This window comes from Cherax quadricarinatus, chromosome 1 (assembly GCF_038502225.1).
Source record: "Cherax quadricarinatus isolate ZL_2023a chromosome 1, ASM3850222v1, whole genome shotgun sequence".
Lineage (NCBI taxonomy): Eukaryota > Metazoa > Arthropoda > Malacostraca > Decapoda > Parastacidae > Cherax > Cherax quadricarinatus.
The window spans coordinates 83,271,211-83,297,906 of record NC_091292.1 but is presented as its reverse complement, the minus strand read 5'-3'; the positions used below and the strand labels follow the sequence as shown (position 1 = coordinate 83,297,906).

Sequence of the window (26,696 nt, the reverse complement as noted above, 5' to 3'; positions counted from 1 at the left end):
GGTTGTTTAATATATTTATAGATGGGGTTGTAAAAGAAGTAAATGCTAGGGTGTTTGGGAGAGGGGTGGGATTAAATTATGGGGAATCAAATACAAAATGGAAATTGACACAGTTACTTTTTGCTGATGATACTGTGCTTATGGGAGATTCTAAAGAAAAATTGCAAAGATTAGTGGATGAGTTTGGGAGTGTGTGTAAAAGTTGAAAGTTGAAAGTGAACATGAAAAGAGTAAGGTGATGAGGGTATCACATGATTTAGATAAAGAAAAATTGGATATCAAATTGGGGAGGAGGAGTATGGAAGAAGTGAATGTTTTCAGACACTTGGGAGTTGACGTGTCGGCGGATGGATTTATGAAGGATGAGGTTAATCATAGAATTGATGAGGGAAAAAAGGTGAGTGGTGCGTTGAGGTATATGTGGAGTCAAAAAACGTTATCTACGGAGGCAAAGAAGGGAATGTATGAAAATATAGTAGTACCAACACTCTTATATGGGTGTGAAGCTTGGTTTGTGAATGCAGCAGCAAGGAGACAGTTGGAGGCAGTGGAGATGTCCTGTCTAAGGGCAATGTGTGGTGTAAATATTATGCAGAAAATTCGGAGTGTGGAAATTAGGAGAAGGTGTGGAGTTAATAAAAGTATTAGTCAAAGGGCTGAAGAGGAGTTGTTGAGGTGGTTTGGTCATTTAGAGAGAATGGATCAAAGCAGAATGACATGGAGAGCATTTGAATCTGTAGGAGAAGGAAGACGGGGTAGGGGTCGTCCTCGAAAAGGTTGGAAGGAAGGGGTAAGGGAGGTTTTATGGGCGAGGGGCTTGGACTTCCAGCAGGCGTGCATGAGCATGTTCGATAGGAGTGAATGGAGATGAATGGTATTTGGGACCTGACGATCTGTTGGAGTGTGAGCAGGTTAATATTTAGTGAAGGGATTCAGGGAAACCGGTTATTTTTATATAGCCGGACTTGAGTCCTGGAAATGGGAAGTACAATGCCTGCACTCTAAAGGAGGGGTTTCGGGATATTAGCAGTTTGGAGGGATATGTTGTGTATCTTTATACGTATATGCTTCTAAACTGTTGTGTTCTGAGCACCTCTGCAAAAACAGTGATTATGTGTGAGTGAGGTGAAAGTGTTGAATGATGACGAAAGTATTTTCTTTTTGGGTCACCCTGCCTCAGTGGGAGACGGCCGACTTGTTAACCCGTAAACGGTCCAAACGTATATATACGTTCACTACCGTACTGCCCCAACTTTTTTGAGAAAAAAAAGCATTGTTGTTTTTTAATAGGAAAAAAGAGCATATGGTACCCAGGCATCCCCAATTATTTTAATATGGTGCACAGTGAGTGCTCACACCCATTCTCACATGTCTAGGCGACTCAGGCTTATCGTGGCAATGTTAAATGTAGGACACATAAAACGTATATATACGTTTGGGGCACTAGTGGTAAAAACATATATATACGTTTGGACCGTTTACGGGTTAAAAACAAAAAAAAAAAATAATAATAATCATCTCTCAAATGGAAGTGCGAAGTATGATTTTGTTTAAGCTATAAGCTGAGAATGGATGAAACTCTAAACATACATTAGGCATTCATCTCTTATTTTTTTTTTTTACATGTCAGCCGTTTCTCACCGAGGCAGGGTGACCCAAAAGGAAAGAAAACCCCAAAAAGAAAAAAAAACTTTCATCATCATTCAACACTTTCACCATCATTCATACATATTAATCACTGTTTTTGAAGAGGCACTCAGATGACAGTTTAGGTGTCCCTCCAAACAGCCAATATCCCAAACCCCTCCCTCCCTCCCTCCCTCTATATATACGTAGTACTGTATTCTCAGTAATTTTAGGACATTTAACCCTTTGAGGGTTTTCGTCGTACTAGTACGTCTTACGCGTAGGGGTTTTTGACGTACTAGTACTCATAAATTCTAGCGGCCTCAAATCTAGTGGGAGAAAGCTGGTAGGCCTTCATATGAAAGAATGGGTCTATGTGGTCAGTGTGCACAGTCTAAAAAAAATCCTGCAGCACACAGTGCATAATGAGAAAAAAAAAACTTTTACCATTTTTTTTTAATAAATCAGCGACTTTGCAGTGTATTTTCGTATGGTATTTATTGTTGTATTCTAGTTTTCTTGGTCTCATTTTATAGAATGGAAGACATATTACAGAAATTGAGATGATTTTGACTGGTTTTACAAAGAAAGGTGCCTTGAAATTGAGCTCAAAGTAGCAGAAATGTTCGATTTTTACCAAACTTCAAAAGTAAACAAATCGTGCCAAGCGTGCAATACACGTCAACTGGTGAGTCTAATATTCTTTCACAAGTGCACCAATAATATTTATACCATTTTTTACACTAATGCAGTAGTCTGCATAACAGTAAATCTTATATTTTTTGTGAAAATAAAAATTCAAAGTGGAAAGCAAAAGAATATAAGAGGGGCCTTGAGACATGACTAATGACTAGAGGAAATGTCATTTTAGTGCCAGGAATGTCTTTCTTGTTTATTCTGGACCCTATTCGGAAATTGGCATCTTTTGAAATTTGTGTGAAATTGGCAAAATTGCTAAATTCTGACCACTGTACTGGATAGTTGAATTTCATAAATGAGTGGTTTCTTGCACCCATTCGATAGAAAAAATGGAGTTCTAGCGAAATATTCATGTTTTTTGTCGACTAGTACAGTGAAATTGGCCGAAAATGGGGCTCAAAGTAGGCAAAATCGCCGATGCGTAAACATCGCCGAGACCGCTAACTTTGTGAGAGCATAATTCCGTAAGTTTTCTATCAAATTTCAAACTTTTGGTGTCTTTATGATCGGGAAAAGATTCTCTATCTTTTCATAAGAGAAAATAATTTTTTTTTTTTTTTAAATTTGGCCGACCCTGAGAACGAGTTTCGGAGAGGGCCTGTCGACCCTCAAAGGGTTAATGCTCACAACCTTGCTTGTGAAGATCAGTGATTCATTATCTTAGTCTCTAGAACCATCATGTATTCTACAGAGAACTAGAAAAAGAAGAAGTACTCTGGATGTCCTCCCCTACAACATCAGAAATCCATAATAAAACAGTAATCCTGACAACAGTCAACTTCCAGACTTGTGTGATTAGCTCTACAGGTCCATGAAAATGTTAGTAAAATATACTAAGAATCACACAAATTTAAGAGACCACCAGCAACACCTGTCGTGTAAACACTATGAGCACAAATGGCATTGTGTGTATACAATGACATCTGCAGCTGCCCTTGAAATTTTGTCCAGAGTAAAACAGGTGCCAGACCATCCAATGCCAGAAAAACGATGTTGTACTTGTGTTACTGTTTAATGAAATACTGTACAGTGGACCCCCGCTTAACGATCACCTCCAAATGCGACCAATTATGTAAGTGTATTTATGTAAGTGCGTTTGTACGTGTATGTTTGGGGGTCTGAAATGGACTAATCTACTTCACAATATTCCTTATGGGAACAAATTCAGTCAGTACTGGTACCTGAACATACTTCTGGAATGAAAAAAGATCGTTAATCGGGGGTCCACTGTATATGTATACAAAATCTCAGAGAAGCTGCCTTATGAAACATGTTAAGGCAAATACAGTGGACCCTCAGTTATCGTAATTAATCTGTTCCAGAGAGTGTGACTGAAGCTGAATTTGACGATTTCCAAATTCATTTTCCCCATAAGAAATAATGTAAATCCAATTAATCCATTTCAGACACCCAAAAGTATTAAAAAATAAATTTTTTATATGAAATATACAGTGGAGCCTCTACTTACGAGTGCGAGTTTTCCAGATACGAGCAGTCGTTTGGTCAATTTTTTGCTTCCAGACGCGAGTGAAATTTCCAGATGCGAGCAGGCCTCCAGGGAGGTTCCTTGACGCTGTTGAGGGGCTCTTGCTCTTGATCTAGGAGATTGGATCTCAGTTGTTTGTTGGATTATCTGATTGAAACTTGGGCAATGTATGATGGAAAGAGGCTTCTTAGCTTACACCAAAAATGAAAGAAATCGGACCATAAATAACAGAGTTCACTTCTCAGCCATTAGCCTCCCCTTAGTGGTATATTTTCGTATGGTTTTCATGATTGTGTTCTCGGTTTTTTTGGTCTCATTTGATAGAATGGAAGATATACTACAGAAATATATATGATTTTGATTGGTTTCACAACGAAAAGTACCTTGAAATTGAGCTCAAAGTAGCAGAAATGTTTGATTCTTTGGCGATGTTCAAGAGCAAACAAATGACGTCACTGTCCAATATCTGTCCAACTGGCACTGCCCTCAACCTTCCCATATTGGAAAGCTCTTCAACACGCCAGCAAAAGTGGGAGCAGACATCATGAGGTAGCAGTGGCAGACAATATGAAGCATCAGTGGCAGACAACATGAAGCAGCAGTGGCAGACAACATGAAGCAGCAGTGGCAGACATCATGAGGTAGCAGTGGCAGACAACATGAGGTAGCAGTGGCAGACAACATGAAGCAGCAGTGGCAGACATCATGAGGTAGCAGTGGCAAACATCATGAGGTAGCAGTGGCAGACAACATAAGAACATAAGAACATAAGAGAGGAGGAACACTGCAGGAGGCCTGTTGGCCCATACTAGGCAGGTCCTTTACAATTCATCCCACTAACAAAACATTTGCCCAACCCAATTTTCAATGCCACCCAAGAAATAAGCTCTGATGTGAAAGTCCCACTCAAATCCAACCCCTCCCACTCATGTACTTATCCAACCTAAATTTGAAACTACCCAAAGTCCCAGCCTCAATAACCCAACTAGGTAGACTGTTCCACTCATCAACTACCCTATTTCCAAACCAATACTTTCCTATGTCCTTTCTAAATCTAAACTTATCTAATTTAAATCCATTACTGTGGGTTCTCTCTTGGAGAGACATCCTCAAGACCTTATTAATATCCCCTTTATTAATACCTATCTTCCACTTATACACTTCGATCAGGTCTCCCCTCATTCTTCGTCTAACAAGTGAATGTAATTTAAGAGTCTTCAATCTTTCTTCATAAGGAAGATTTCTAATGCTATGTATTAATTTAGTCATCCTACGCTGAAAGTTTTCTAACGAATTATGTCCATTCTGTAATATGGAGACCAGAACTGAGCTGCATAATCTAGGTGAGGCCTTACTAATGATGTATAAAGCTGCAGTATGACCTCTGGATTTCTGTTGCTTACACTTCTTGATATAAATCCCAGTAATCTATTTGCCTTATTACGTACGCTTAGGCATTGCTGTCTTGGTTTAAGGTTGCTGCTCACCATAACCCCCAAGTCCTTTTCGCAATCTGTATGGCTAAGTTCTACATCATTTAACTTATAAGTACTAGGGTTATGGGCGCTCCCAAGCTTCAGAACCTTGCATTTATCTACATTGAACTGCATCTGCCACTTTTCTGACCAAGAATAGAGTTTGTTTAAATCCTCCTGAAGTTCCATAACATCTACGTTTGAGTCAATTATCCTACCTATCTTTGTGTCATCGGCGAATTTGCTCATATCGCTAGTAATTCCCTCATCAAGATCATTGATATATATTATAAACAACAACGGGCCCAAGACTGATCCCTGTGGAACGCCACTTGTTACAGATCCCCACTCGGATTTAACCCCATTTATGGACACTCTCTGCTTCCTGTCAATGAGCCATGACTCGATCCACGAGAGCACTTTTCCCCCAATGCCATGAGCTGCCACTTTCTTTAACAGTCTATGGTGCGGAACTCTATCAAAAGCCTTACTAAAATCTAAGTAAATAATATCAAATTCTTTATCGTGGTCAACAGCCTCAAAAGCTTTACTGAAGAAAGTTAATAAATTAGTTAGACAAGTCCGGCCTCTTGTGAATCCATGCTGAATATCATTAATCAAGCTATGCTTATCGAGATGGCTTCTTATAATCTCAGCTATAATTGACTCTAGTAATTTGCCTACAATTGAGGTCAGGCTTATTGGGCGGTAATTTGATGGTAACGACTTGTCCCCCGTTTTAAAAATAGGAATTACATTAGCCATCTTCCACATATCAGACACTACACCTGTTTGAAGAGATAAATTAAAAATATTAGTTAATGGTTCACAGAGTTCCATTTTGCATTCCTTAAGAACCCTTGAAAAAACCTCATCAGGACCCGGCGACTTATTTTGCTTCAATCTGTCTATCTGCTTCACAACCATTTCACTAGTGACTGTGATGTTACATAATTTATCTTCTTCTAGCCCACAGTAAAAACTGAGAGAAAATAATTATTAAAAATCGAGCACATTTCATTCTCTTTGTCAGTAAGGTGCCCATAGTTATTTTTAAGGGGACCTATCTTATCTCTAACTTTTGTTTTATAGACCTGGAAAAAACTTTTTGGGTTAGTTTTAGAATCCCTAGCAACTTTAATTTCATAGTCCCTTTTAGCTTTTCTTATCCCCTTTTTAATGTCCCTCTTAATGTCAATATACTGATTCATAAGATGACCCTCACCTCTTTTGATACGCCTATAAATTCCTTTCTTATGCCCTAGTAGATATTTGAGCCTATTATTCATCCATTTTGGGTCATTTCTATTTGATCTAATTTCTTTATATGGGATAAACGTTCTTTGAGCAGCATGTATAGTGTTCAGAAAACTGTCATATTGATAGCTCACTTCGTTACCCCAGTCAACAGATGATAAGTGTTCTCTAAGCCCATCGTAATCTGCTAAGCGAAAATCTGGGACTGTTACCGAGTTATCACTACTATCGTACTTCCATTCAATGCTAAATGTAATTGATTTGTGGTCGCTAGCACCCCGTTCCTCTGAAATTTCTAAATTATTAACAAGGGATTCATTGTTTGCCATAACTAAGTCAAGCAGGTTATTTCCCCTTGTAGGTTCTGTCACAAACTGCTTCAAAAAACAATCCTGAACTACTTCTAAGAAGTCATATGATTCTAAATTCCCAGTCAAGAAATTCCAATCAATATGACTAAAGTTAAAGTCTCCTAGAATTACTACATTATCATGCCTTGTGGCCTTAACAATTTCCTCCCATAGTAGTCTCCCTTGGTCCCTATCTAAGTTTGGGGAACGGTATATCACTCCTAAAATCAGTTTTTCATGCCCCTCTGAAAATTCTATCCAAACAGACTCTGTATGTGTTACTTCAGACTTAATACCCATTTTTATGCAACAGTTCAAGCGATCTCGGACATACAATGCCACCCCACCCCCCTTCCCGATACTTCTATCTACTTGGAACAATTTAAAACCCTGAATATGACATTCCGCAGGCATGTCCCGACTTTTTGAATTAAACCACGTCTCAGTTAAGGCAAATACATCAATGTTACCTGCACTAGCAACTAATCTCAACTCGTCCATCTTATTCCTAGCACTACGGCAATTAGCATAATAAACACTGAAAGACTCTCCTTTCTCTTTACCCTTCCTGCTCATTTCTGTTTTTCTACTAAACCTATTACTGTCCTTATCACCCAAAGTCCCTCGCTTTTCAATATCTACCTCGTTCTGCTTATTACTAGTTCCCATAGAACTCGTAATATTACTACACTGGGACTTCACTGTTTTCCTGCCAAAACCCATACCACTAACTATTCCTAGTTTAAAGTCCTAACTGCTCCCTCCACTGCAGTTGCCAGTGCTACCACCCCAGACCTAGATAAGTGAACCCCATCCCTGGCATACATGTCATTTCTGCCATAGAAGAGGTCCCAGTTGTCAATGAATGTTACCGCATTTTCCTTACAGTATTTGTCCAGCCAGCAATTGACACCAATTGCCCTGAACAACCATTCATTTCCAACTCCTCTCCTTGGCAAAATACCACATATGACAGGGTTCCCACCCTTACTCCTAATTATTTCTATTGCTGACCTATACCTGCTAATCAGGTCTTCACTCCTACATCTGCCAACATCGTTGCCTCCAGCACTGAGACAGATAATAGGATTGCTCCCAATACCTCTCATGATGTCATCCAGACGGCTAACAATATCCTCCATCCCAGCCCCAGGAAAGCAAACTCTCTGTCTCCTACTCCTGTCCTTCAAGCAGAATGCCCTATCCATATACCTAACTTGGCTATCCCCAACAACAATATTCTTACCTTCCTTGGTGTCGTTCGTCGTGACGTTCGTTCCCAGTAGTCGACTCACATTCGTCGGGTAGCACTGAGAATGTATTAGATGTTTCCACAACAGTTTCCACGGCAGTCTCTTTCTTCTTCATCGTTTCTACCTTTCCATTCGTCTTCTTGATTGTCAACTTCGTTCCCTGCTGTCCAGCCACTGACCAGTTTCCCTTCTTGACCTGAGGACTAAAAACAGGAGGACTACTACGAATCTTCTTGTTTTCCTCGGTCAGTCGCCGAATCTCCATCTTCGCCATCCTCAATTCTTCCTTAAGCTGTTGGTAAAGTTGCTCGATGGAGGGCATCTTGCTTCAATTCGTAGAGAGCGCGCAAACAGGTCTTCACAGAGCTAAGTACACGTCACCACTGCGCAAAAGCCAACTCAATCAGGGGCTACTGCGCAGCACGTCCGCACGGCCCAATAGCGATGCGAACACTGATGCAGCAGTAGCAGACAACATGAAGCAGCAGTGGCAGACATCTTGAGGTAGCAGTGGCAGACAACATGAAGCAGCAGTGGCAGACAACGTAAGGTATCAGTGGCAGACAACATGAAGCAGCAGTGGCAGACATCATGAGGTAGCAGTGGCAAACAACATGAAGCAGCAGTGGCAGACTTCACGAAGTAGCAGTGGCACACATCATGAGGTCGCAGTGGCACACAACATGAAACAGCAGTGGCAGACAACATATGATATCAGTGGCAGACAACATCAAACAGCAGTGGCAGACAACATCAAGCAGCAGTGGCAGACAGCATCAAGCAGCAGTGGCAGACAACATCAAGCAGCAGTGGCAGACAACATCAAGCAGCAGTGGCAGACATCAAGCAGCAGTGGCAGACAACATCAAGCAGCAGTGGCAGACAACGTAAGGTAGCAGTGGCAGACAACATAAGGTAGCAGTGGCGGACAACATGGAGCAGCAGTGGCAAATTGCAGCATTAAGAGTTTAGCATTTAAGTGTAGCATTAAGAGTGAAGCACTTTTAAGTTGCTCTAACTTTTTTGGGCTATCCTAGGTTCTCTACACATGTAATCAAGAGCAGAAATGGCTGCTGTGGCAGCCCTATAAACCTCAAACAACAATGGCAGCTGTCACCACCACTAGCCACATATGTAATGACATCTACTTTATTCATACTAATGTATATATCATGTTTCTATGTTATTAATATTGTTTATTATGTCATATTACATGAACTGTGATAAAAATAAGCTATAGAGTTTATATTAGGGAAATTATTGAAGTATTTTCTCGTGCCTGGAATTCCACTGGAATTAATTAATTCCATTTCACTTAGTTTAAATGAGAAAAATTGACTCCGCAAACGAGCAAATCCAGATGCAACCAAGGTCATGGAATGGATTAAACTCGTAAGTAGCGGTTCCACTGTACCTACACAGAAAACAATGAGACATGAAGAATAAAACAATAATATGACATTTACCTTTAGTGAAGACTCTTCTTATTGTATTGAAGACGGGAGTAGGGAAGATGGAGAAATTACTGTTTGGAAGGAGAATCCCCTTCCATAAAGACTTCAGGTACCAAGTCCTGTTCCGAGGTTACTTCTCTTCTTTGTTTTTAATGCCACTAGGACCAGCTTGAGAGTCACTGGACCCCTGTCACTCAAAAAAGTGTTCCAGAGAGGTTTGTTTCTGGCATATGTTAGGAATTGTGGCGGCAGCAGGGGAGTGTGTTGGGAGACAGGACAAGATAGTCCTTCGATATGACACTAATATGGCTTATTTATCTAGCACAATTCATCTGATATGACATAATAAACAATATTAATAACATAGAAACATGATATATACTCCAGAATGAATAAAATATGTCATTACATATGTGACGAGTGTTGTTGTGTTGTTTGTTGTTGGGTGTATAAGGGCCACTGAAAGATAAGCCTTACATAGTGGTGGTGAAGGCGACAGCAGAGGCAGTGGTGCTAGTCAGTAGCCCTATAGCATGAAAACTGACTCCTCCAACAACACTGGAGGAGTCTCTTTCATGCTGTCCTTTTTCTATCGATTAACCCTTTCAGGGTTTCTGACGTACTAGTACGGCTTACGCATCAGGGTTATTGACGTATTTGAACGCATAAATTCTAGCGCCTTCAAATCTAGTGAGAGAAAGCTGGTATGGCTACATATGAAAGAATGGGTCTATGTGGTCAGTGTGCGCAGTATAAAAAAAATCCTGCAACACACAGTGCATAATGAGAAAAAACTTTGACCATGTTTTTGGTTTAAAACAGACTTTGCACTGTATTTTCGTATGGTATTTATGGTTATATTCTAGTTTTCCTGGTCTCATTTTATAGAATGGAAGACATATTACAGAAATTGAGATGATTTTGATTGGTTTCACAATGAAAAGTATCTTGAAATTGAGCTCAAATTAGCAGAAATGTTCGATTTTTACCAAATTTCAAAAGTAAACAAATCATGCCAAGCATCCAATACACGTCAAATGGTGAGTCTAATATTCTTTCACAAGTGCACTGATATTATTTATACCATTTCTACACTAATGCAGTAGTCTGCATAACAGTAAATCTATTTTTTGTGAGAATAAAAATTCAAAGTGGAAAGCAAGAGATGTAAGAGGGGATTGGGGACGTGACTAATGAACAGAGAAAATGTTATTTTAGTGCCAGAAATGTCTGTCTTGCTTATTCTGGACCCTATTTGTAAATTGGCATCTTCTGAAATTTGTGTGAAACTGGCAAAATTGCCAATTTCTGATCACTTTATTGGATACTTGAAACTGGTAAATGGGTGGTTTCTTGTACTCATTTGATAGAAAAAAAAATGGAGTTCTAGCAAAATACAGTGGACCCCCGGTTAACGAACTTTTTTCATTCCAGTAGTATGTTCAGGTGCCAGTACTGACCGAATTTTTTCCCATAAGGAATATTGTGAAGTAGATTAGTCCATTTCAGACCCCCAAACATACACGTACAAACGCACTTACATAAATACACTTACATAATTGGACGCATTTGGAGGTGATCGTTAAGCGGGGGTCCACTGTACATATGTTTTTTGTCGACTAGTACACTGAAATTGGCCGTAACAGGGCTCAAATTGGGCGAAATCACCGATGCGCTAACTTCGCGAGAGCATAATTGCGTAAGTTTTCCATCAAATTTCATATTTTTGGTGTCATTATGATCGGGAAAAGATTCTCTATCATTTCATAAGAAAAAAATAATTTTTTTTTTTTCCAAAAAATTTTCGACCCTGAGAACAAGTTTAGGAGAGGGCCTCTCAACCCTGAAAGGGTTAATCGCTTAACCTACTTGCTACACTGTTACTGCCACACTTTATCACTGGCTGGAGCTATAGCCTTTATCGACTCCTGCTGCTTTAGTATCATACATATTACAGATGATTGCTGATGTTATGAATGAAAAGAAGTTGGATGTCCTGGCCCTAAGCGAAACAAAGCTGAAGGGGGTAGGAGAGTTTCAGTGGGGGGAAATAAATGGGATTAAATCTGGAGTATCTGAGAGAGTTAGAGCAAAGGAAGGGGTAGCAGTAATGTTAAATGATCAGTTATGGAAGGAGAAAAGAGAATATGAATGTGTAAATTCAAGAATTATGTGGATTAAAGTAAAGGTTGGATGCGAGAAGTGGGTCATAATAAGCGTGTATGCACCTGGAGAAGAGAGGAATGCAGAGGAGAGAGAGAGATTTTGGGAGATGTTAAGTGAATGTATAGGAGCCTTTGAACCAAGTGAGAGAGTAATTGTGGTAGGGGACTTGAATGCTAAAGTAGGAGAAACTTTTAGAGAGGGTGTGGTAGGTAAGTTTGGGGTGCCAGGTGTAAATGATAATGGGAGCCCTTTGATTGAACTTTGTATAGAAAGGGGTTTAGTTATAGGTAATACATATTTTAAGAAAAAGAGGATAAATAAGTATACACGATATGATGTAGGGCGAAATGACAGTAGTTTGTTGGATTATGTATTGGTAGATAAAAGACTGTTGAGTAGACTTCAGGATGTACATGTTTATAGAGGGGCCACAGATATATCAGATCACTTTCTAGTTGTAGCTACACTGAGAGTAAAAGGTAGATGGGATACAAGGAGAATAGAAGCATCAGGGAAGAGAGAGGTGAAGGTTTATAAACTAAAAGAGGAGGCAGTTAGGGTAAGATATAAACAGCTATTGGAGGATAGATGGGCTAATGAGAGCATAGGCAATGGGGTCGAAGAGGTATGGGGTAGGTTTAAAAATGTAGTGTTAGAGAGTTCAGCAGAAGTTTGTGGTTACAGGAAAGTGGGTGCAGGAGGGAAGAGGAGCGATTGGTGGAATGATGATGTAAAGAGAGTAGTAAGGGAGAAAAAGTTAGCATATGAGAAGTTTTTACAAAGTAGAAGTGATGCAAGGAGGGAAGAGTATATGGAGAAAAAGAGAGAAGTTAAGAGAGTGGTGAAGCAATGTAAAAAGAGAGCAAATGAGAGAGTGGGTGAGATGTTATCAACAAATTTTGTTGAAAATAAGAAAAAGTTTTGGAGTGAGATTAACAAGTTAAGAAAGCCTAGAGAACAAATGGATTTGTCAGTTAAAAATAGGAGAGGAGAGTTATTAAATGGAGAGTTAGAGGTATTGGGAAGATGGAAGGAATATTTTGAGGAATTGTTAAATGTTGATGAAGATAGGGAAGCTGTGATTTCGTGTATAGGGCAAGGAGGAATAACATCTTGTAGGAGTGAGGAAGAGCCAGTTGTGAGTGTGGGGGAAGTTCGTGAGGCAGTAGGTAAAATGAAAGGGGGTAAGGCAGCCGGGATTGATGGGATAAAGATAGAAATGTTAAAAGCAGGTGGGGATATAGTTTTGGAGTGGTTGGTGCAATTATTTAATAAATGTATGGAAGAGGGTAAGGTACCTAGGGATTGGCAGAGAGCATGCATAGTTCCTTTGTATAAAGGCAAAGGGGATAAAAGAGAGTGCAAAAATTATAGGGGGATAAGTCTGTTGAGTGTACCTGGTAAAGTGTATGGTAGAGTTATAATTGAAAGAATTAAGAGTAAGACGGAGAATAGGATAGCAGATGAACAAGGAGGCTTTAGGAAAGGTAGGGGGTGTGTGGACCAGGTGTTTACAGTGAAACATATAAGTGAACAGTATTTAGATAAGGCTAAAGAGGTCTTTGTGGCATTTATGGATTTGGAAAAGGCGTATGACAGGGTGGATAGGGGGGCAATGTGGCAGATGTTGCAAGTGTATGGTGTAGGAGGTAGGTTACTGAAAGCAGTGAAGAGTTTTTACGAGGATAGTGAGGCTCAAGTTAGAGTATGTAGGAAAGAGGGAAATTTTTTCCCAGTAAAAGTAGGCCTTAGACAAGGATGTGTGATGTCACCGTGGTTGTTTAATATATTTATAGATGGGGTTGTAAGAGAAGTAAATGCGAGGGTCTTGGCAAGAGGCGTGGAGTTAAAAGATAAAGAATCACACACAAAGTGGGAGTTGTCACAGCTGCTCTTTGCTGATGACACTGTGCTCTTGGGAGATTCTGAAGAGAAGTTGCAGAGATTGGTGGATGAATTTGGTAGGGTGTGCAAAAGAAGAAAATTAAAGGTGAATACAGGAAAGAGTAAGGTTATGAGGATAACAAAAAGATTAGGTGATGAAAGATTGAATATCAGATTGGAGGGAGAGAGTATGGAGGAGGTGAACGTATTCAGATATTTGGGAGTGGACGTGTCAGCGGATGGGTCTATGAAAGATGAGGTGAATCATAGAATTGATGAGGGAAAAAGAGTGAGTGGTGCACTTAGGAGTCTGTGGAGACAAAGAACTTTGTCCTTGGAGGCAAAGAGGGGAATGTATGAGAGTATAGTTTTACCAACGCTCTTATATGGGTGTGAAGCGTGGGTGATGAATGTTGCAGCGAGGAGAAGGCTGGAGGCAGTGGAGATGTCATGTCTGAGGGCAATGTGTGGTGTGAATATAATGCAGAGAATTCGTAGTTTGGAAGTTAGGAGGAGGTGCGGGATTACCAAAACTGTTGTCCAGAGGGCTGAGGAAGGGTTGTTGAGGTGGTTCGGACATGTAGAGAGAATGGAGCGAAACAGAATGACTTCAAGAGTGTATCAGTCTGTAGTGGAAGGAAGGCGGGGTAGGGGTCGGCCTAGGAAGGGTTGGAGGGAGGGGGTAAAGGAGGTTTTGTGTGCGAGGGGCTTGGACTTCCAGCAGGCATGCGTGAGCGTGTTTGATAGGAGTGAATGGAGACAAATGGTTTTTAATACTTGACGTGCTGTTGGAGTGTGAGCAAAGTAACATTTATGAAGGGATTCAGGGAAACCGGCAGGCCGGACTTGAGTCCTGGAGATGGGAAGTACAGTGCCTGCACTCTGAAGGAGGGGTGTTAATGTTGCAGTTTAAAAACTGTAGTGTAAAGCACCCTTCTGGCAAGACAGTGATGGAGTGAATGATGGTGAAAGTTTTTCTTTTTCGGGCCACCCTGCCTTGGTGGGAATCGGCCGGTGTGATAATAAATAAAAATAAATAAAACATATTACAGAATCACTGAAGAAGGCACATTCTCCCCTCTCTCTCAGCCATTTACCACAGGGCTGGTTGGCACTAGGAATTTTCTTCGGGCCTATGGTGGCTAATTTAGCAGCTGCAAGCACTAAAAAGAATGAAATAATACAAAATGTATCGTATAAACGTGTGGGATCGTGCTCACTGGTTGATGAACAATGGTACACTGAGTGTCAGGCCGCTGTTGCCGCGCGGACGCGTTCAGAACAAATGACTATTACCGAGCTCAATGAAGATCAAGCCAATATTTTGATGAAAAAACATTACGATTTCCAAATATAACGAAATCTGACGACTACGATATCCGGAGGTCCACTGTATATATTATTTAATCATCATTAATTCTACATTGGTGATAATTTTTTAAGACACCACCATCTTCCACCAAAGTAGGAGGACCCATAAAAAGAAACAAATTTACCATCATTCATTCAATAGCTGTCTTGCCAAAAGTGCAAAGACATCACAATTCAAATGATCCTCAGAAGTGCGACATCCAAATCCCCTCTTCACAATGCAGGCACTGTACTTCCCACTTTTAGGATTCAGGTCTGGCTAACCAGTTTTCCTGAATCCCTTTATAAATGTTACTTTGTTCACACTTTCTGATATTATAAACCAAAAACAGACAAAGCTTTCTCACCTTGTGAAGCTGATGAAACAGCCATTTCAGTTTGCAGAAATTTCTCAACACGTGAACGATTTTCTGCTTCGCCAATTTCTTCTAATTCACTCTGCGAATTAGAAGAATACTATAGTCTGAATAAAAAGCATACAATATAGATTAGAGTGCTCATTAATAAATATGGCAAATTAATATCATCATCCTGGTGAGCCTATGCAAACTAACCCTTATGCATAAAAGCAGTGTTTTTATGCATAAGGGTTAGTTTGCAATAATAATTTGCATAAATGTACACTATGATTGTAAATGAAGTACATATATTTATAAAGTAGATTGCCACCTTTCATGCCTCTACCTACTGCAATATATATACTATATCTATTTCCACCTCAACCTTGGGGTTAGTATGAAGAGCACCGTAGACATGAAGATTCTTGCCTTCTTGCTTGTGCTCCAGAATCTTCACAACTATGGTGCTCTTCACACCAGCTCCATGGCTGAAGGACTGATTACCTCATATTTTGTATATAGTTCCTCTGTCTTCCAATTATGTCCTTGAATTTGTATTGATAAAGCCACTGGATGGTGAAAAGTCTACAATAAAGATACCCAGGTGTTGCACATGTCTAATTTTTCAATGATGAAAGTGTTTCTTCTTTCTTGGGTCACCCTGCCTTGGTGGAAAACAGCCAATGCGTTAATAAAAAAATAATGAAAATAATAATCTTTATTTCTACAAGTACATGTACAGGGTATATATGCCTAGCTGACATCAATGACATACTACTATATAGAAAGCCCTCGGTTATGCAAAGCATTTTGGGCAAATTAGGTAAATTTTGTCCCCAGGATGCAACCTGCACCATTCTACTAACACCCAGGTACCTATTTTACTGATAGGTGAACATGGACAGCAGGTGCCTTAAGGAAACACATTCTAATGTTTCCAACTGTACCAGGGATCAACCCACAGGCCTCAGTGTGTGAGCTTAGTGCACTAGCAATCAAGCTAAGGGAACACCCATGTACTGAGACCTCACATTTTTTTGGCATGGACTCATCAAGAACCACTGATTCAATAGATGAAAACCACGAGTGGCTAAATGGAGACGTTCACTACTCACCATTTCAAGAGATGCTGAGGTGAGGTGGCTGGCTGGTACAGATGGCTGCCTCTCCACTCACCTACTCTTTTTGCTCAATCTTTTTTTTTTTTACTAATGCACTAGCTGCTTCCCACCAAGGCAGTGACCCAAAAATGAAGAAACACATTTATCATCATTCACTTCATTACTGTTTTGCCAGAGGAATGCCTACACTACAGTTAAAAAACAGCAACATATCAGCACCCCTCCTTTGCTCAATCTATTTTTTCTTTTCTTTTTTATCACTTTGTCTTGTCTCTGGATATTAACCATGGCATAAAAAAGGAATACTAGTAATATTGGAGGTGCTAGAGAGGAGTAAAAGTGAGTTTTAAATGTTTTTAAAAGATAAACAAGAAAACTATGTGAAGAAATAATAACCCCATGCATTATATTAGCTATGTCCATTTATTATGGAAGAAGTGTGTGCCCATTTTCTACAGAATATACAATAACTATGTCAAACACATGCTATCCCACATAAGAACATAGAACACTGCAGAAGGTCTGCTCACAACTTGTCCAATACCCCTGCCAAGCTACCCAAGATTTTAGACTCTATAACCCCACCCGGTAGATCATCAGATGCAGCATTCTCCACCTGACCTCAACATTCTGAGCCTGACTATAAATACTCGCGTACCTTCCAACCCAGGTAGGTCTGTTTGTGACTTGAAAAAGCCCACTGTGTGAGCGAAACGTTGTCAATAAAGGATCACATTAAACTGCATGTGTGTTTATGTTTCCATTGTGTCGGTATTTTATACCATTTATTTTCAACTGTACTATTTTTTTTTTTTTCAACAAGTCGGCCGTCTCCCACCGAGGCAGGGTGACCCAAAAAAGAAAGAAAATCCCCAAAAAGAAAATGCTTTCATCATCATTCAACACTTTTACCACACTCACACATAATCACTGCTTTTGCAGAGGTGCTCAGAATACAACAGTTTAGAAGCATATACGTATAAAGATACACAACATATCCCTCCAAACTGCCAATATCCCAAACCCCTCCTTTAAAGTGCAGGCATTGTACTTCCCATTTCCAGGACTCAAGTCCGACTATATGAAAATAACCGGTTTCCCTGAATCCCTTCACTAAATATTACCCTGCTCACACTCCAACAGATCGTCATGTCTCAAGTACCATTCGTCTCCATTCACTCCTATCTAACACGCTAATGCACGCTTGCTGGAAGTCCAAGCCCCTTGCCCACAAAACCTCCTTTACCCCCTCTCTCCAACCCTTTTGAGGACGACCCCTACCTCGCCTTCCTTCCCCTATAGATTTATATGCTTTCCATGTCATTCTACTTTGATCCATTCTCTCTAAATGACCAGACCACCTCAACAACCCCTCTTCTGCCCTCTGACTAATACTTTTATTAACTCCACACCTTTTCCTAATTTCCACACTCCGAATTTTCTGCATAATATTTACACCACACATTGCCCTTAGACAGGACATCTCCACTGCCTCCAACCATCTCCTCGCTGCTGCATTTACCACCCAAGCTTCACACCCATATAAGAGTGTTGGTACTACTATACTTTCATACATTCCCTTCTTTGCCTCCATAGATAACGTTTTTTGACTCCACATATACCTCAATGCACCACTCACCTTTTTTCCCTCATCAATTCTATGATTAACCTCATCCTTCATAAATCCATCCGCCGACACGTCAACTCCCAAGTATCTGAAAACATTCACTTCTTTCATACTCCTCCTCCCCAATTTGATATCCAATTTTTCTTTATCTAAATCATTTGATACCCTCATCACCTTACTCTTTTCTATGTTCACTTTCAACTTTCTACCTTTACACACATTCCCAAACTCATCCACTAACCTTTGCAATCTTTCTTTAGTACTATATATGTTTATTTAATAAGTTTTGTATCTAGGTTTAAGGTACATATCACACTATATTTTTCAAAATAATCTTGATGGCATACACATCATGGGCATGGAAAAAGTACATTTTGCAACTTTAACCTTGGATAACCCATTTCAAACACTGTACACATTTGAGAGTCTAAACTTCACCAAATCCAACTAGGCTACCAGGGCAACATAAACCCTCTCCAAACTTTTCAAGATCAAAAAGCAGCATCTACACTGTAAATTGTCAAAACAACCAACCTTTTAAAGTTTGAAAAAAAGGTTTTTTTTTAAGGTGTCATAGAATGTAACCTAATTTTTCCTGTAAGTTGTTCACTCCAACTGTCACATTTTTGTGCATAGCTCCATTTTTCTTGGCCATAACTGGTGCAAAAGGTGGTTATCTCCTGTACAATAAACCCACAATTTAACAAACTTCAAAAATTGGAAAAAAAAAATCCACTGGGTCAACTGATTTGGAAACAATGTCCCAAATTTACTAGTCCAAGTTCTAGATTAACCTCTTGACTGTCGCAACCCCAAATCCTGAGGTGTCTCCTGGTGTCGCAAAATTTCTGAAAAAAAAAAAAAAAAAAAAAAAAAAAAAAAAAAAAAAAAAAAAAAAAAAAAAAAAAAAAAAAAAAAAAATCTTATGAAATGATAGAGAATCTTTTCCCAATTGTAATGACACCAAAAGAACAAAATTTGATGGAAAACTGACTGAATTACACTCTCACAAAGTTAGCTACCTCAGGGATATTTACGAATTGGCGATTTTGCCCACTTTGAGACCTATTTTCGGCTAATTCCATTGTTCCAGTTGACCAAACTCATAGCTATTTCTTTAGAACTCCATTTTTTTCTATCGACTGAGTAGAGGAAACTGCCCATTTACTGATTTCAACTACCCAATAACGTGGTCAGAAATTTGCAATTTGGTCAATTTCAAAATAAGGTCCAGAATGAACAATGCAGACATTCCTGGCTCTAAAATAACATTTTCTTTGTTCATCAGTCATGTCTCCAGGCCCCTCTGATATTACTCTTGCTTTCTATTTTGAATTTTTTTCAAACAAAAAATAGAAGATTTACTGTTATGCAGACTACTGCAATATTGTAATAATTGTATAAATAATGTCAACCCATTCATGACTGCATATCAGAATGGCTACTTGGACATTTATTGGAAAATGACATCATTTGTTTACTTTTGAACATCGGCAAAAATCAAACATTTCCCCTACTTTGAGCTCCATTTCAAGGTTCTTTTCATAGTAAAACCAATCAAAATCACCTCTACTTCTATAATATGTTTTCCATTCTATCAAATGAGACTAAGAAAACGAGAATACAACCATAAACACTATACGAAAATAGACCTCAAAGTCAGCATTTCAATTACAAAAAACGGTCGGAGTTTTTTTTTCTCATTATGCACTGCGTGGTGCAGGATTTGTTTTATATGGTGCACACTGACCACACAGACCCACTCTCTCAGCTTTCTCCTGTTTGATTTGAAGCCACTAGAATTTATGAGTATACATGTATATACTTCAAAAACAGTGGCTCGTAAGATGTATATATACGTACGACCGACACAGTCAAAGGGTTAATGTTACAATCACATCATTCTGGCCACTGGCTTTCCTTATTAGTCTGTTAAATCAAGGATTTACTGTACTTGCCAATTCTCTTTTCACACAGTGTATTATTCACCTGCTAAGAAACACCTCATTACATAAGCATACAAAAACATATATAGTACAGTACAGTGGACCCCCGGTTTACGATATTATTTCATTCCAGAAGTATGTTCAGGTGCCAGTACTGAACGAATTTGTTCCCATAAGGAATATTGTGAATTAGATTAGTCCATTTCAGACCCCCAAACATACACGTACAAACGCACCTACATAAATACACTTACATAATTGGTCGCATTAGGAGGTGATCGTAAACCGGGGGTCCACTGTATTTTGATCTTAAAATACTTATATGCCAAGTATCTTATATGTACAGGTCCACCTTCAAATATCCAGCAATCAGACATCCAGTTCCATCAGTTATTCGGCACTAATTTCAGCTAGCATAATTTCAAATTTCCAGGGTCACCACACTAACCTGCTGGTACTGTTTGGTGGTGCTACTTGCTGCATAAGTCATTCCAATTTCTTTTTTCCATTTATTGTTATAACCTGCTTACTTTTAGCACTAGCCATGGTTCCAATGAATAAAAGAAATGTTTCTCGTTGTGTAAAGCACATACACAATACAGTGGACCTTCCCTTTTCGTTGTTAATTCGTTTCACCGAGTCCAACGAAATGTGAAATTGACTAAAACTGAAACCATTTTCCCCATAAGAAATAATGTAAATCCAATTATGTACTGTAATCCGTTTCAGACATCCAAAAGTATAAACAAAAAATACATTTTATAGAGAAAACATGATATATACTCTAGAATGAATAAAATATGTATGTCATTACGTATGTGACGAGTGAGTGGTGGTGGTGGTGGTGTTGGGTTTATAAGGGCCACTGAGAGAAGCAGTACATATTAGTGGTAGTGAAGGTGGCAGCAGAGGCCACCAACACTATTCACACGAAAGAATGATAAATCAAGTATTAAACAATAATAACGTGACACTTACCTTCATTGAGGATTCTTGTTGGTATATGGAAGACAGGAGGAGGGGAGAGGATGGAGAAGTTACACTATTGTGTGGAAGGGGTACCCCCTTCCATAAAGAGAGCTCTTGCTGCTCTACCCTCTACCACAATCACTACCACCCTCTACCACCATCACAACCACTACTACCCTCTACCATCATCACAACTGCTACCACCCTCTACCACAATCACAACCACTACCACCCTCTACCACCATCACTACCACCCTCTACCACAATCACAACTGCTACCACCCTCTACCACCATCACTACCACCCTCTACCACCATCACTACCACCCTATACCACCATCACTACCACCCTCTACCACCATCACTACCACCCTCTACCACCATCACAACTGCTACCACCCTCTACCACCATCACTACCACCCTCTACCACCATCACTACCACCTTCTACCATCACAACCACTACCACCCTCTACCACCATCACAACCACTACCACCCTCTACCACCATCACTACCACCATCACTACCACCCTCTACCACCATCACAACCACTACTGCCCTCTACCACCATCACAACTGCTACCACCCTCTACCACAATCACTACCACCCTCTACCACCATCACTACCACCCTCTACCACCATCACAAACACTACCACCACAACCACTACCACCCTATACCACCATCACTACCACCCTCTACCACCATCATAACCACTACCACCCTCTACCACCATCACTACCACCCTCTACCACCATCACTACCACCCTATACCACCATCACTACCACCCTATACCACCATCACTACCACCCTCTACCACCATCACTACCACCCTCTACCACCATCACTACCACCTTCTACCATCACAACCACTACCACCCTCTACCACCATCACAACCACTACCACCCTCTACCACCATCACTACCACCCTCTACCACCATCACAACCACTACTGCCCTCTACCACCATCACAACTGCAACAACTCTCTACCACCATCACAACCACTACCACCCTCTACCACCATCACTACCACCCTATACCACCATCACTACCACCCTCTACCACCATCACAACTGCTACCACCCTCTACCACCATCACTACCACCCTCTACCACCATCACTACCACCCTCTACCACCATCACTACCACCTTCTACCATCACAACCACTACCACCCTCTACCACCATCACAACCACTACCACCCTCTACCACCATCACAACCACTACTGCCCTCTACCACCATCACAACTGCTACCACCCTCTACCACAATCACTACCACCCTCTACCACCATCACTACCACCCTCTACCACCATCACAACCACTACCACCTTCTACCACCATCACTACCACCCTATACCACCATCACTACCACCCTCTACCACCATCACAACTGCAACAACTCTCTACCACCATCACAACCACTACCACCATCTACCACCATCACTACCACCCTATACCACCATCACTACCACCTTCTACCACCATCACAACTGCTACCACCCTATACCACCATCACTACCACCCTCTACCACCATCACAACTGCAACAACTCTCTACCACCATCACAATCACTACCACCCTCTACCACCATCACTACCACCCTATACCACCATCACAACCACCCTATACCACCATCACAACCACTACCACCCTCAACCACCTTCACTACCACCTTCTACCATCACAATCACTACAACCCTCTACCACCATCACAACCACTACCACCCTCTACCACCATCACAACCACTACCACCCTCTACCACCATCACAACCACTACCACCCTCTACCACCATCACAACCACTACTACCCTCTACCACCATCACAACTGCTACCACCCTCTACCACCATCACTACCACCCTCTACCACCATCACTACCACCCTCTACCACCATCACTACCACCCTATACCACCATCACAACTGCTACCACCCACTACCACCATCACTACCACCCTCTACCACCATCACTACCACCCTCTACCACCATCACAACTGCTACCACCCTCTAACACCACTACCACCCTCTACCACCATCACAACCACTACCACTCTCAACCACCATCACTACCACCTTCTACCATCACAACCACTACCACCCTCTACCACAATCACAACCACTACCACCCTCTACCATCATCACTACCACCCTCTACCACTATCACAACCACTACTACCCTCTACCACCATCACAACTGCTACCACCCTCTACCACCATCACTACCACCCTCTACCACCATCACTACCACCCTATACCACCATCACTACCACCCTCTACCACCATCACAACCACTACCACTCTCAACCACCATCACTACCACCTTCTACCATCACAACCACTACCACCCTCTACCACAATCACAACCACTACCACCCTCTACCATCATCACTACCACCCTCTACCACTATCACAACCACTACTACCCTCTACCACCATCACAACTGCTACCACCCTCTAACACCACTACCACCCTCTACCACCATCACAACCACTACCACTCTCAACCACCATCACTACCACCTTCTACCATCACAACCACTACCACCCTCTACCACAATCACAACCACTACCACCCTCTACCATCATCACTACCACCCTCTACCACTATCACAACCACTACTACCCTCTACCACCATCACAACTGCTACCACCCTCTACCACAATCACTCCACCCTCTACCACCATCACAACCACTACCACCCTCTACCACCATCACTACCACCCTATACCATCACTACCACCCTCTACCACCATCACAACCACTACCACCCTCTACCACCATCACAACCACTACCACCCTCTACCACAATCACTACCACCCTCTACCACCATCACTACCACACTCTACCACCATCACAACTGCTACCACCCTCTACCACCATCACAACCACTACCACCCTCTACCACACACTACCACCATCACAACTGCTACCACCATCACAACCACTACCACCCTCTACCCCCATCACTTCCACCACCATTTTTGTATTTTTCTACAAACTTTTCCTTTAATTCTTTCATGTTTCTCACCTTCTTTACCAAAGGACTGGCACTAGAAGCTTTGTTTGGGCCCATGGTGGCTAATTTAGTCACACAGAATAAACAAGTGCAAAGAACAATAGATTATTACGAAATAATTCAAATAAGCTCACAGAGTAATGTTCACTCAACCATAAACAAAGCAACACTGCCTCAGGATGGGTGTGTGGGAGGTTGTGTGATCAGCACACTCAGACCTTTACCATACCACCGACGAGAACTTGGGAGAGCAATGACAACTGAGCCACCAATATTTTTACCATACCATCGATGAGAACGGAGGAACACAATGAAAACTGAGCCAATATTTTTACAGAAAAAATTGGCAAAAACTAAAATGAGCAAAAACAGAGCTTAACGAAAAGGGAAGGTCCACTGTACATTGTCCATAAAAGATAAGGTGGCCTTGAAGCCACTGTCGGTTGCCATGAGCTCAGTCTCATGATTCAGGAGAATATGCTTTATTATTACGCCAATATCAACACGACGATTTATTTGTCTATCACAATTGATCTAATATGACATAATAAACAATATAAATAACATAAAAATATGTTAAATACTCCAGAATTAATATTTTTGGTATACATGTAATACCAAGTGGTTCGACAGAGGTACGAAGAAGTTATGGGATACAAGTACGTACCGTTCTCCTATCCGTCTTGGGGGCTTATATTAGAGAAAACAGAGTATAGCACATGGCTAACTGTGATATACACTCATACTGCACCATAAAACTGAAACAACAAAGCTATTTTCTCTACATACATTATCACACACAGCAGCATATGTGTAGAGAACCTAGGATAACCCAAAAAAGTCAAAGTGGCTTATTTCTAGTACCTGGCTTGGGCATGCCATATATGATTTTTGGTAAATATTCAATTCCCTGCCAGGGTAGAAACATTGGGCATCTTTCTTTACACCTGTTGTCTATGTTCACCTATCGGTAAATGGGTACCCGGGTGTTAGTGGACTGGTGCGAGTCTTATCCTAGGACACTGACCTGATTTGCCCGAAATGCTTAGCATAACAAGGGGCTTTCTATATAGTAGTATGTCACTGATGTCAGCTAGGCCTGTATAAAATGTACATATATTTGTAGTAAATAAAGATATTATTATTATTATTATTTTCTCTCAGTTATTTGTTGGGCTATCTTATTGAAACTTGGGCAATGTGTGATAAGAAAATACTTCTTAAAGTATGCCAAAAATGAAAAAAAAAAATCGGACGCTAAATAAGCCGCCTCTCTGCAGTATATAGTGGACCCAAGACCAACAAAGGCAACGTCTAACGAAAAAATCGCCTAACAAAGCGTTTAACCCTTAAACGGTCCAAAGAGACCAACGTTCAAATTCGTAGTGCTACAAAAGTAGATCTACTTTTTTACATATTTTCAAATATAACAAAAAAATGTGGATAAAAGTTTTTTACACGTTTTCAAATGTAAAACAAAAAAGAAGATCTACACTTTTTTACATACTTTCAGATGTTGAAAAAACGTATATATACGTTTGGACCATTTAAGGGTTAAGCATAAAAATTTTGGCCCGACCAATGATGAAAAACTCAACTAACAACATTCATCCTGAATTTGTCTGCCTGTCCGTCCAGGCTGAGCATGCCTCAGCTGCCCAGCCTTCAGCTAGTGTGCTATTGTTTACAAGCCAGGGCGGACGGTTTCAAGCATACATGTGATATATTTTATATTATTCCACTGTTTTTAGTGCTTGTAACTGCTAAATAAGCCACCATGGGCCCACAGAAAGGGTGAGAAATACTATCAAAATATTATTGTACCAAGGTCAGCTGTTGCTGCACCATCGTCAGCTGCTGCTGCACCACTGTCAGCTGCTGCTGTACCACCATCAGCTGCTGCTGTACCATCATCACCTGCTGCTGTTGCTGCACCACTGTCAGCTACTGCTGTACCACTGTCAGCTGCTGCTGTACCATGATCAGCTGCTGCTGCTGCACCACCGTCAGCTGTACTACTAAAAGATGTGGAGACAGTGTTGTTGGTGTGGCTTAACGAGAAACAATTACCGAGAAACAATTAACCCCAGAGGGTTAGCCACCCAGGATAACCAAAGAAAGTCAGTGCATCATCGAGGACTGTCTAACTTATTTCCATTGGGGGTCCTTAAGTTTGTCCCCCAGAATGCGACCCACACCAGTCGACTAACACCCAGGTGAACAGGAAAAAATGCCTGGAACTAGTGCTCATATTGGTGAATTTAAGGCCAGCAAAGGTTGGCTTGAGAGATTTAACCTGTAAACGGTCCAAACATACATGTATGTTCACTACCCCAGTGCCCCGAATATTTTGAAAATAAAAAAATCGGTATTTTTTATTGAAAAAAAGAGAACATTTTTTTAGGGTCAGTACTTACCAAGATATGAAGCCAAGAAGTTGGCACTGGATGCTCATGTGACAGCAACATCGAGTCCTGTCGCTTGCAGAAATGTTGCCGATATACCTTATTTTCTATTTTTCATATTATTTTATATAATTTTTATGTTCTGATAATTACAATTTATAGTAGTTCTTGTCATTTCATAACCAATCTTTGTTCTGACACTAGTATTAGGTACTGAAATTGTACTCAAATTGTCACAAACACTGACA

At 40.7% G+C, this 26,696-nt stretch overlaps 1 protein-coding gene across 12 annotated transcripts in view; it reads right to left on the bottom strand.

Moving 5' to 3' along the window:
- LOC128688687 (nitric oxide synthase-interacting protein homolog) overlaps window positions 1–26,696 on the bottom strand; it is a 73,820-nt gene that overhangs the window by 12,124 nt on the left and 35,000 nt on the right. For 10 of the 12 annotated variants that reach the window (XM_053776674.2, XM_053776722.2, XM_053776681.2 and 7 more), the window contains one exon: window positions 15,369–15,477. In XM_053776674.2, the coding sequence (XP_053632649.1) occupies window positions 15,369–15,477 (109 nt within the window). The remainder of the gene's footprint in view (window positions 1–15,368; window positions 15,478–26,696) is intronic. The other 2 variants (XM_053776730.2, XM_070083341.1) reach the window with 1 other exon arrangement.